Source organism: Neodiprion virginianus, chromosome 1, assembly GCF_021901495.1.
Source record: "Neodiprion virginianus isolate iyNeoVirg1 chromosome 1, iyNeoVirg1.1, whole genome shotgun sequence".
Classification (NCBI taxonomy): Eukaryota; Metazoa; Arthropoda; class Insecta; order Hymenoptera; family Diprionidae; genus Neodiprion; species Neodiprion virginianus.
The window spans coordinates 7,689,596-7,702,637 of NC_060877.1; the positions used below are offsets into that span (position 1 = coordinate 7,689,596).

Sequence of the window (13,042 nt, forward strand, 5' to 3'; positions counted from 1 at the left end):
TTTTTTCTCTCTCTTTTTAACGCGGTGACTAATTCGCGAATGATCTTGAGAATTTATGTAGGTACTCGGCACCGATCAGATTTAGCCGTCACATTTTCAAAGTAGTTTAGCGAAGATATAATATAACTAAAATATAATATTCGTACATAGGCTTGGGTATCATAAACCTCTGAAACTCGAGTTAGCGGCAATTTATTATAATCACCTTTATTATGGAAATTTTATATACCGATGTACCGCCAGCGGCAGTTTATTATGCGGAATCCGGTACAACTAAATACCTCTGTTGTTTCGTCTACATTAATAGCAAATCAAGACCTCAAATTTCAATTGGTCTTGAATTAAACGGTTTTTTTTAACACATCACCATCACCGCCTCGGAGAATTCAAAGGCAACAAGTGATCACGGGTAAATTAACAAGATATGAAGAATTAACAAGAGGAATGCAGCTTATAGCTATGTGAGGATCTGGCTAATTCATCGTTCGAAATCGAATGGAAAACGAAGAATGTGCGCTTCGTTTCAAAGTCCTTCTTGGGCAACGCATGAGCCAGAGACTTTCTCGTTCTCTCGAATTTTCCCAATTAGGTATTACTCGATGAGATGGTATTTCATCACGCTCGGCATTTGCACTAAATGCTGATTGATACCTTTTTCTCTTTCGCATTTTATTGATATTTGTTCAATTTTTTATTCCCATCCGTTTACTACTTTGAAGAACAGTCACGAGCAGACGTTTTTTCACTTCTTCATGGCCGACTTTAACATTCTTGGTGACTTGTTTCAATCGTCAAACAAGGCCGAGGACTCGAGGTGGTGTCGAGAGTCGAATCAAGAATTCAATCTCTGTCTACTCTGTAGAACGTATCAAGGATATCAAAATTTATCTTCTACAAGTCTGCTGGAAACAATTTCGATAGTAATAAAATATAATCTTATTGGCTTAATTCGATCAAGCAACATTTGGACGAAAGTATTTAATACAGTTTACTCGGATATAATTAATTCATTCCTTCGGATGTTGAATTGAGTGGAATACAATTGATTAGCTTCACTAATAACCTATGGATTCTTAAATAAACCGAGTAGATTTAAGAAAACCTAATTTGATCCAAACACAAACCTTGAAACTTTTAAGTTTTCGTCCTTCTATGAAATTTTTCTCATGGTTTTAGTGCATATTCATACGTTAATTAGATCAAATGATCCAAAACCTGTCTCATTTCCGTAATTGGCAAAATGAATCCATCGTTTGGATCGGAAATAAATCATAGACGATACACAAGCATAAGATACGGAATTAAGGTTACTCTACCATTCACCGGAACGGAAACTAACGGTGGTCTGAAAAAAACGAAAAAAAAATACATAGTATAATTCGAAATAGCTAAAACTAAGAGAGCGACATGTAATGGGAAAACTGGTTTATCTTGACCCGCGAAATTCGTCATCTCGGAAAGACTGTAACTGAAATTGCACATGTCTTGCACAGTCGTGAATCCGTCTAATGTTAAATTTGCTCAATGGCGACCTTGACATTTTCCAACAACGTCCGAGGCGGGCGTGGCAGCGGTTTGAAAGGATCACGTTATTGGGATTGTCAATTTGTAATGCGTCATCTGTTGGAAAAAAATCAAACTAATATAACCAGTCTGACAACTGACCGTTGACCGTTTTTTTTTCTCGTGCGGATGGTTGAACGATACATTATTGATTACGTTTCATTAATATTAATGTATGTGACTTGAGAAATTTTAAACCCCAAAAAATACGATTTTCCTGCATTAACGTGAAAAACTTAGGTTATGTGGTGAGAAAATGGTGCCGACAACCAGATTCCGACGCCATGAGGAGATTTTCCAGTAACACTGATCAGCATAATTTCGTAACAAGGAAGATGTTTACTAATTTTTAAATCCTTATATACTTTCGTTACACAACCATATTTAATCTGATTTGATCAGGTTTAATTTTTGCGTTACAATTACTACCAGTAAAATTGAATGATAATGTTTTGACTTACCGTTTTTGATTCGAAGTGTTTTTTTATTTACTATAAATACCAGTTAATCAGTTACAATAAACAACAAAACACCCTGAATCAAAAGCGGTAAGTCTAAACGATAAGCATTCCATTTTACTTATAGTAACAATAACACAAAAACTAGAGCTGATCGAATCAAAATAAATATGGTTTTATAACGAGGGTATACAGGTATTTCAAAATTAGTAAACGTCTTCCTTGTTACAAAATTTTCTTGACCAGTGTACTGTAACACCATATATAACCTAATTTTTGTTGTCAAGAAGTGTATTTTTGGCAAAACTAAAGAAAATCATATTCCAATAAAACTATTCGTTTTCAAAATCTTCTAATATCAATTCTATCGTACTAAACCTTGTTCCCGACATAGTCGGTTCAAAGTTTCCATGTTAAAGACAAAAAGTGAATTTTTGTCGAGCAGTCTAATCGCCGCGTGTTCGGGGCGTTGGCCGTCGGCATTTTCTTCCTGGGCGGGTCCAGCAGCAGTTGGCGTTCCCGAGGATCGACACGGGGATCGGATAAGCCTGTTTTCACCTTTCTACGTCCCCTCGGCTGCTTTCTAACGCGTTCTCCGTCGGGGCTTTGAGTTTTAGCAAGTGAAATCACCGGCTCTCGGCCCTTCGCCTCGAGGTCTAATCCTGCGAATAGGTCGACCCACTGGCACAAATTCCTGCCGCGAATTCCGCGCAGGTGCCCCGTGATCAGAGGCAAAAGGTACCGCCGACGCTTTTCGCGGATCATCAGAGGAGTTTGACTCCATCCGCCGAAGAGGGCCGGTCTCCAGGCCCCGTTACCGAGCCTCCGGGCCCGTTTTCGAATTATCAATCGCCGACGTCGATTGTCCGGAAATCGGGTCGCCCTCAGCGCCGGAAGGCAGTCATCGATAACACCGGTCAACGCGAACTCCGAGTCTGGATTCTGGATGTCAAATTTTGATTTCTTCTATGGTACTAAAAAAAAAAAATGTTTTTTTCTTGTTGACCTGTGTTATCGTCGGCGAAACAGCTCGGCCCTAATTTCATCCTAATATTATGTTGGTTACGCTGGTGGCGTTATATTAACGAACGAAATAAAGCTGGTTTCAGTAAATTCCGAGAAAATTAAGAGTGTGCGGAATCTGGTTACCGGAAGTGACGAAGCTCGTTCGAATCGGAATTCTCTACTCGCATTGCGATAAGTTCAACGAAGATTTGCGAAAAACCTTACTACAGTAAGAATCGGTTTTTTCACCGGAAGTATAACCGAAACTTTGAAATATTTCACGATCATATTCGCCTGAATTTGTTTCTTTTTTTTTTTTTCGAAGAAAGATTTGTCGTCGTATCAAATTCAAAACAATTATTATAACATATGAGAGAAACATTGAAAGAAATATGCAGTCCGAACTGCTAGAGATTACAATTTAATTTCAATCTAACATTATCCGGCATTGAATTTTTGAATTAACCGCAAAAACTGTTTGGTCGTAATCGAAAGCGGTCCATTTTCCTCGATTTTAACCCAACAACATTTGCATCGTGAGCCACGTAATGTTTTCGCGCTAATTCCTAGCTCCGCACCGTGCCACCGGTTTTCATCGGCCGGAAGGCCTCCAATTCCGTGTTTACTGTTTACCCGCGAGTAAAGTCGTATTCAGGGGTCTCGGGTCTAGATTTGAGAGAGTGTTCAAGGCGTCGGTAAACCGTATACGTGTACAGGAATACGCGATACAGAAGACTTTCGAAGCAAACTGGTTCAGCGGGTTCGCCGATAGGAATTTGCTCCCATTGCGTTTAATTAGCGGAGCCGCGTCGGTCCCTCGTCTCGTATATCCGTGGAAGCGCAGCTTCGATGAATGTGTAACAAGCACCGGGGCCCAGTGACCGAGTATCCGACGGCCGAATAGCCGGCCTGAGTATCGGTCCAAGTACCAACTACAAGTAGGCCAACCCCGAAAGAATTACGACGAACGTCGAACGACTTCTGCTGTGGGATTATTGTAAATTGTTCGTAAATTGACTCAGCGTTTAGCGACACCACCTTCGATGTTTCTGCATGTACCTGAACTCTGCGCTCTAAACGGTTCCGCAGTTATACCGAACGAAAGTTACTTGCCACGACCTAAGATCGCGCGTTCACACCGGACGATGATTTCTATCTTTCATAGATCTTATTCGTTGTCGTTATTGCGGGCTTGAATGACGATCATTTTTCTTTGGACTGATTGAAATAATTACCCTCATAGTCTGCACTGGGAGTTACTGACTACATCGCAGGCTCTGATTACAACTTTCCATTGTTTCATTCGTTTTAATTGTCATTTTGTTCCTGCACTGCACGAGTTTTCCAATCCTAGATGATTTTTTTCATAGTCTGTGGATATTTAAAATTCCGCACGAAAGTGAAATAAGATTTGTCATAATAATTTGCGACCAATACAATCGTAATAGAATTCAAAAATCGACGACCGTAAAATGAACAAACCTAGTTTTCCCCCCGTTGTTTTACAAGTCTCAACAAATCCGTATCGTCTGCAATAACCTGAAGTGTACACATCTATACGTGTAACTTCTCGAACCTCCAAATTTCTCAAGCCATCGAATCGACCATTCATCACTACGGGTGAAAGAAAACGGTCGATTCACCGTTGAAAGCGAATTATTTCTCATTACAGTTCAAATCCCAATATATACCTATAACTCTGACGAAAAAACCTGAAAACCGATCAAATGACCGACCGTTTCAGCCGTTGCCGGGTAAACCTCGCGGCGAATAAAACGCGTGTATCACGCTTATACCCTGGCGCAAAGCGACTGTGCAGAGCTAAAAGAGTTGTATACAACATTCAATTCGCTCCTCGATTTTTCACTGCAGCAGCAAGCACAGAACGAACGAACGTCGTCGTCAATCCGTCCGATTGTCCGAGAAAGTAGGTCTCGCGTTCTCGGTTCTTACCCAGAGACTGCAGCCTTGGCTCGTCGAGATCAGCCGTAGGCAGGATATCTCTGGACGTGCGTGTGTGTGTGTGAATCCACTATCCGTGCCTGTATCAACATCTGTTACACGCGGACTGAACGAAGAATTCTCAACGTCGTGGTACGAGGTATCCATATTCGACATCCACTCGCACTCCCAAACGTATTCAACATCCTACGCGATCATCTTTCGACCCGTCCAGAGTTCGTCGTATGTAACACATAGACGATTGTACGTGTGTGTTCCGCACGAAACAATCAGCGGATATTATCAGACTCGCCGGATCTTCCTGACTGAGTGATCATCACTCGGAGGTAGGAAGGAAAAAGGTCTCGCGTCGTTTGCGGGCCGCTGATGCAGGTCTCTCCTTTCCTCGATCCTCCTCATCTCCTCGAGGCATCGCGTTAGAAAGTGAGAATTCTACTCGCCGCATAGCGTAAGCACGGCTCGACTAGCTCTGGGTTCATTTGGGTCAGGCTCCGGCGGTGTAACGAAATGCCAGAGAGCCAGAACCAAGACACATCCGACCCCATGAAGTACAGAGACGCTTCTTACCCACCGTGGAATATTTATTGGTCATCATTGCCTGTGAGCGTTTATATTCCGCGCTGTTGTTGCCTCTATTCTCATTTAACAGCATCGTTCCATTGTGGGCATCGGCAGGTGGGCATGTTTTTTTCTTTCATACCCCTTCAACGCAGCTTTCGTCCCGCGACAATTTCTCCATTTGTAATTACCTACGTTCAGGTGTGTACATGCATGCCGATATTCCCACGCAGGGATGCCCACGACTCGATACCACCTACCTAATTACGTCTGTATACATTATTTCATCGCGATTCTTTCGTCTGTGGTTGCAGCAATCGCATCCATCATCAGCCGCAGGACAGGTGGAACAAAATTCTTAATTTTCGTTATGAAAGCTCGAGTTTTTCGACTTGGCTTGGTTGGAAGTGAATTGTAAACTACGTGTTTGTCAGACATTTACAACGTATCCGGTATCTGTCAGGTCCATTATGCCTGCAGAGACCCGATTTTTTGCAAATTCAATTTTAAATAGCGAAAAATTGCATTTTTAACTATCTTTTCGACGTAAACGTAAGCTGTGATATAATATACATGTTATTAAGCACTGTCTAAACTCTTCAGCACGTTCCATTGCTGAGTTATATGGTCAGGCAAAAATCCGTTGATGACTTTTTATTTTATTCTACTTTCAAACGAACACGAAGCATTTATCATCTTCCTAATTGCGACACACTATAGAAAAAATATACGTGCCAGATACGTTTTATAGACACATAAACGGATTTCGCACTGTAAAATATGTTTGAAATGTTGTCTGATTATTGACAATGAATAAGAAAAAAAAAAGTTTTAAGTATTCAAATTGGGTCGTAAATTCAATTACAAGTACTAAAGGAAAGATCATAAAATTAGTTATCTATCCGTACAACAATTATAACTAGAAAATTAAAATTAACTATCCCGTATTCCGCAAATTTGTCTTAATTTATTTCTTAACGAGAATCGGTTGTGAGTTTAAACAATTTGGTACAAGAAATAAAGGGATTATTTCATTGCTATGATAAAAATAGGTGAGTTTGGCCGCTCGCCGTCGTAAAAATGAATTATTCATCAGGCAGTGGCCGAGTGATAAATATTCATTATTTCCTAACGAATTCGTTGCCCGATGTGTGACCTACGGTATTTTATTCCACATTGAACCGCGCGTTGACACTGATATCGCTTGATTGGCGGCGCGTAGCGCCTTTCTGTATTTGCAGATTCAATATTCGAGTACCCGTTCGTTATTCGTTCACTTAGCACAAATTTTTTAAAAACTTTCTACGCAAATTCAGTGCCGTATCATTATCGTCTGCATTGGATTTGTCCGAAAGGACTGCGAAGCGATGAAATCGATGCCTGCGAGTATTGTGGACTCGAATTTCTTCCTCTGTGTTATTAATCGAGCCGCATATATCGCCTTCGTGCCGTAGAAGACGGATGCTGATTAAGTGGGTATAATTACAACTGTGTTTTCCCATTAGGACATTTCCAACAACGCGGTAAATTTCCAAGTGATGCAACCCTCGGTGGTCAGACTGGACATCGCGGCTTAGCCGCCAGGCGAAGTGAAAATAGTCAAGGTAATAATGCGGCGAAGCCGTGTCGCGACTTGTGCTGCATTTGTCGCGCAAGTAAACGGGTATAAATGAGTACGAATTTTACGGAGAATTTCGACTCGCAACATATGAAATACATCGGAATTCTCTCTTCGGCACAAAAATACGGAACAAAACAATAATTTCTATACTTTTTAACGCCATCAGCTGTTAAAATAGGAACTAGCAGATTTCATTACTCACGAATCATGATACCACGCGTCGTATCGGTACGAGAACAACGACGTGCACAAGCGGGGTGTCCATAAATTTTTAGTAAAAAAATTCCATGACATTTCCAGGTTTTCCAGGACGTAAAACTTAATTGCCCTAAAATTTTCCCAGCTCTATTATACTAAGTTGCTAAAACCTAAATCGTTCAGCTTATTAACTCTACATTCGGTTGAAATTCAACTCGAATTGAAGAAAAATACAACGTACAAAAAAGTCAGTTTAAGCCAATTTGTTTCCTCGACTAGAAAAAGTAAACTTGTTACCTCAAAAAATCATTTCCAATTCCCATTATAGAAAACAGATATTGTTAGTTTTTTTCCACGATCAAATTAAAATTCCTCTGACAATTCCAGGTTTTTCGTGACCCCTTCTAAATACCCTGATTCGCGCGACCGTTTTGTCTCTGCAATTTATTGTATAGGTTTATGTTTATTAAAGAGGAAGAGAAACGGTTCAGCGTTGCACTTTCCTCGCGTAACGATACAATTTTCACTTTTACCTTTTCCCTCGACGACTCGCGTTATTATATCTCGCGACAAAGCGCAGCACCTACTTCTTAGAGATCGAGACTCTGGTCCAGGCTTCGCGTCTCGCACTTCTGCACCAACGACGCGTTTATAATATGGTACTTTCGCGATGAGTAAAAGTGCGGTTTGGTTGGATAGGTTGAGTGTTAAGTGGTTGAAAATGTTCTTTCATATTTTTAAACGAAAGTTACACACGCGGCATCCGAATTCCTCCTAACTCGCATTCTTCAGCTGAAGAAACGCGGTCGAACAAGTGGAACCACTGTCGTTTCGGTATTGACAATTAGGAATAAATATATCGCTAAAAATCGAATTTATCCTTTGTCAAAGTAATGTAACGAAAAGTGATGGTGATGTCAAGAATGACGAAAAAACCTGCTTGTCAAACAAAAATTCATGACGATTTGTTGAATGAAAATGCCAAACATCGTCGCAGTTTTTGAAATCTGATTTTATATTCGTAATCAGCGACCCCAAGAACCACATAATACTATCTTGTTATAAAAGTTGACTCAGCACAATAATGTGTGACTCAAACGATTAATCCGCGCTTCTTTGACAAGTTTGCGACGCAACTGTAATTGGATGGACAATCAGAGCATACCGTTTCATCAATTACACACGATATCTTGAAACAGTACGCTGTAAGTTTAAAAATAAAACGGAACATCGATTCGACACGACGTTGATATCATCGCTGTGAAATACCCAATTGTCATATGATTTCTCGGTAGATATAGAAACAATAGTAACAATTTATAGAACAGGGTCCTGAAAATGGGCTCAGGGTCGCCCTGTGCATAGAATATATGCGACTATTACAGCTGATCGTTTTTAACAAAACACCAAATTTAACCAATTGAAGAAAATTTCCTTGGAAGATGTAACGACACCTCGATTCATTTGGACCAAATTAATAATAAGCAACCATACTCGGGATCGATGGCGTGTATCACACGCGTGCGGGAACCGCAAAGTTATACACGACGTGCCCCCGTCCCCGTTACCGGTTCCCACGAACCGGCACTTTCTCTTGCGAAACGTTACTACCTCTCCGCGTCAAGTATCGTACTGTACTGCGCCTATGATCTCCTCGTGCGAAGCATATTATACTATACCCAATACGGGTGTACAAAATGCCCCGTAGACCAGGACTGGGCTAAACTTACTCCGCGAGGAACAGAGAAAATCCTCGTCGAGACATACAGGCTTGTGCAGAGACCGCGAAAGACGCAAAATCCTGCTAATTACTCGGGCAATTACAGCAGTCTTGCAATTAGATAGTCTTGAAAGAACTGAAATAAAAATTTTTGATTCGTTTCTACCTTCGTCTGCTGCGTCGTTAGTCGGATGCGCGTTCCTTCCTTGCATCCGCTTTCCGAACTGTCGTGATTAACGGGTTGACAAAACGCTGTTCTTTCGATTCATCTGGAACAGAAAAATGACGAGAGTCAATCCTTGGCCGATTCAGCTACGAACGCATTAATTTCTTTGGTATAAAATAGACGTATTTCAACCGTTTTGTCATGGTATCGCAGCATCTTTTAGCTACACTCGTTTCACTTTATTTCAGGCAATTGGCGGTTAGCACTGTAACATATTACCACTTTCGGCAAGATGACTTTTAACATTCTCTGTAAAAGCGAAGCCCCTAGATCAGGTCGATCTTGCGAAGCAGGAAAATTGATTACAGGAGTCAACTTCAATGAGATTAGAACTCCGATCTGTTTTTGTGAAAAATGTAAAAATTTATTTGTTTCTATAGTGTGAAAAAAGGTACTTTCTTTTCCATATTATCGACAAAATGTCCAATTCGTCCATCTGAATATCCCCCAGATCAACTAAATATGACCTAAAGTTACGTGAGTTGTGCCAACTCATTACGAATTTGTACGGATCAATTCAAAGATTGGTCAAGGCTACACGCAATAATATTCAACAAGGTCAATAACAGTTATTTCACATTATAAATAATTGTACGATATTCTGTAGTTGATTCTCAACAAACGAGTATCACACGGCCTGACTCCTCACGTTATTCCCAAACGTTATATTATTCTTGCTAACTTTTTGTCGCCAGTATGAAAAGCAAAAAAATAAAATAAAACAAAATGCTAGTATTTTCAAAAAAACCGCCAGTGAAAATTTTTCATAGCTTAAACTGTATCGTTCGGATTGATGTTCCCTCGATAAAATAAAAGCTAAGATATCAGAAGTAGAATTCCACAAGTCGTCGTAAATTCAACACCTCCTTATTTTCTTCCCACATTACGCATACATACCATACACGCTGTCACCTCTCAGGAATTTTAATTGACGCAAATTTTTCACTTCTCGTTAGCGTCCAGCGCGTTATTATACTTGAATACCGAGTTGGGTTCTACGGGTCCATACGAGGGACGGAAGTGTTCGCAGAGGAGCGCGACTCTCACTTTCGCAACTTCTCGCGTGCCAAGCTGCAAGGTGCGTCTTGCAGGCGCGTAGCGTATACAGTATTCTGCGGTGTTGTTGGCTGACGTATCGACGCGTGATCGAGTGACAGAGAATGAAGGGAATACGCAAACGCACAGCGCAAGTCGTAAGGTTTGCGCTTTGCCGTGATCCTTTTCTCCCGGATCCCCGCGAAACCGGATGTTAGGCGTCCTGGGCTCGTTTCAAGCGGCTGACGTTATTTCTGCAGTTGCAGCAGGGGTGCAACGAAACAGGCTTTTAACTCGGGTAACAAGTCGAGGACTGACGCTTCGCACCTTGTACCGTAATTGCCGTCTTTGAGCGGTAAACGCGGCTTCCGGAACGGTTAATCCGAGCTTTAGACGCCGCCGCGTGAAGCTTGAAGAGTGTGTAATGTGTATTCAACAGGTCACCTTGACTCGGAACGAGGGACAACTACAAGGATGCTGGTGTCCTTAATTGTTGCGCTGCAGGCTAAGCAAGGATTATACGTAATGTGTGACGCGCGCGATTATAGATTCACGGATAATCCTGACCCGGTTGACGTTAAGGAGGAGAAAACAGCGATTGGATTGGCACGCCTGTTTCACGTCTGCTTGTCGGTGCAGAATATCGACTTTCACAAATTATATCCATGAAAATGATCAAATATCATCGTCGGGCTTTCATGTACGTATAATATTTAATTGCTCAGAGCTCAACGAACTTTTAACACGGAATTGTTTTGGCGCCTGCAGTCTAACTGTATATTCGTTATAAAGCCGAGAAATTACCGCCGCAGGACTTCCTCAGGAGAGACCGAATCGACCATTGTTTCACACTTTTTTGTATATTAATCACGTTTCGTTGGAAGTTTGCACCGCGTGTTGTTTCCGGCGTACGTTTGTGTTATTTTAAAAGACCAAATACCGGAACGAAATAAGACGAGTTTAGAATAAAAACAAATTCGAATCCCTGTTATTAAACAAACGATCGAATTAAACAAAGTGTTACACAAACTGCAGTATAACAAAAACAAACCCGTTACAAAATGGTATTCCTAATGTGAATGAATAACAGTATAACAAATATGAATAAAAATGTAGGTAAATAGTTTAAGTGTATTCGTTTACAATTTGCCCAACTTGTTGAATAACAAATGTCACGAATATCGAAGAGAATCTCCGAGTTCGATTTTGACTCGATTCGCAGTCAATACGTGACTGGACGACACGTTTTCCCCAAGATTGGGTCACCCTACTAACGGAATGCGTCACGTACTTTTGCCGGAATTCACGTAGTTTGAATAAACATCGAGCATCATAGAGGTTCACGCGGAGTCAGATACGAGGTCTTGGCAGCGTCCTCGACTCTGTTTTATACCGTTACCAAACGTCTGTCTACCGTTTGGAGCGCGACTATCAGCGCCTAGCTCACCTGATCGTCAGAGTTTCCTCACATACGTCGAAACGACCGTCCGCGACGGTGAAGAAATAAAAATCAGATGAAACTAAGTAGAAGAAAAAAAAGAAGAAAAATGGCGGAAGAAGCATCCAAGATCGAAGAAGAAGGACGAGTATAGGGGTCGAAATGAGAGCAGCTGCTCGGGATGTGGCGAGGAAAAAAGAGGAGCAAGCGGTGGGATCGAACGTCCGTAAATCGGCAGACGAAGAACCTACGGGACCAACCCGGGTCACCACGTCTGCTCCATTGCAGGGCCGGTCGGATGACCGGGAACGGTCAAACGGTCGGGGACTGAATCGCGAAGCGTCCGATTGGCCGAATGAGCTGCAGACACGAGAAGGTAGCAGCACCTCACCTCACCTCACCTCACCTCACACGTCTAATATCTACGTACATCACGAGAAGGTTACACGAACGAACGGATGATCGCCGTGGATTCTTGCGAGTAAAAGAGTCGGTCAGATAACTGTACGCGCGCCTTGTTACGTACGTTTACTTTACCTACTCCAGTCGGCGGCCGCTGGGTCTTACAATCGGGCCCCAGGCCCAGGGCCTCATTCGCCCAATCCGCGTCTAAGCCTCGCTTACAGCTACTCGGTGGGATACATCTGTGACCGGGAACTGTCAACGCGGATATTGTTGGGGCAGGAGGTCTGCCAGGAATCTATCAATCGGTTCGACGAAGCCATTGTTTTTCAAGATATTGAAGTTGGTAACGTTATCGTAACGATTTGTGCTGAGGAAAAATCACGATTTCGCGATTGTGGAATTATCTGAAATTCGGTAAACCGTAATAAAACAAAACGCACTCGAACTTCGAAATCTCAGTACCTTCAAAATCATTGTTATATTAAGAAAATAGTGATTTTATGCCCCCAATGTTTCGTTACGACAACGTTACTAACTTCAACCTCGTCGATTTTCCGCGATGATGCACGCCTGCAATTTCTTTCAGGATTGCAGTATTGAATGTACATACCCAGAACCGAAAATGTTCTATAGAATTCCACGTCATTTTAGTGTCGATTTCAGCACAATTGGGGTCGAGTCACACACCGAACGCTGCGGTGAACTTTTATTGACACTGAAAACTTTCCGGTAGTAGTACACGTCTTGCAAGAGATAATTCGAACGATCTTATTGCAATTTTTCCGTACTTGCAGCTTGCGCACGCTTGTAATTGTTACACGTTAAGAATTACAGATGCAGTTGCAGTATAGAC

The 13,042-nt window shown here is 41.7% G+C and overlaps 2 protein-coding genes across 4 annotated transcripts in view; one reads left to right on the plus strand and one right to left on the minus strand.

The window, feature by feature from the left end:
• Positions 1-13,042, minus strand: part of LOC124310477 (uncharacterized) — a 151,784-nt gene that overhangs the window by 40,052 nt on the left and 98,690 nt on the right. Inside the window, exon 4 of the mRNA XM_046774473.1 lies at positions 9,252-9,354. Coding sequence (XP_046630429.1) covers positions 9,252-9,297 — 46 coding nt within the window. The 5' untranslated portion in view covers positions 9,298-9,354. The remainder of the gene's footprint in view (positions 1-9,251; positions 9,355-13,042) is intronic.
• The window catches only part of LOC124310473 (uncharacterized), a 55,814-nt gene that overhangs the window by 16,274 nt on the left and 26,498 nt on the right, over positions 1-13,042 (plus strand). The window lies entirely within an intron of this gene.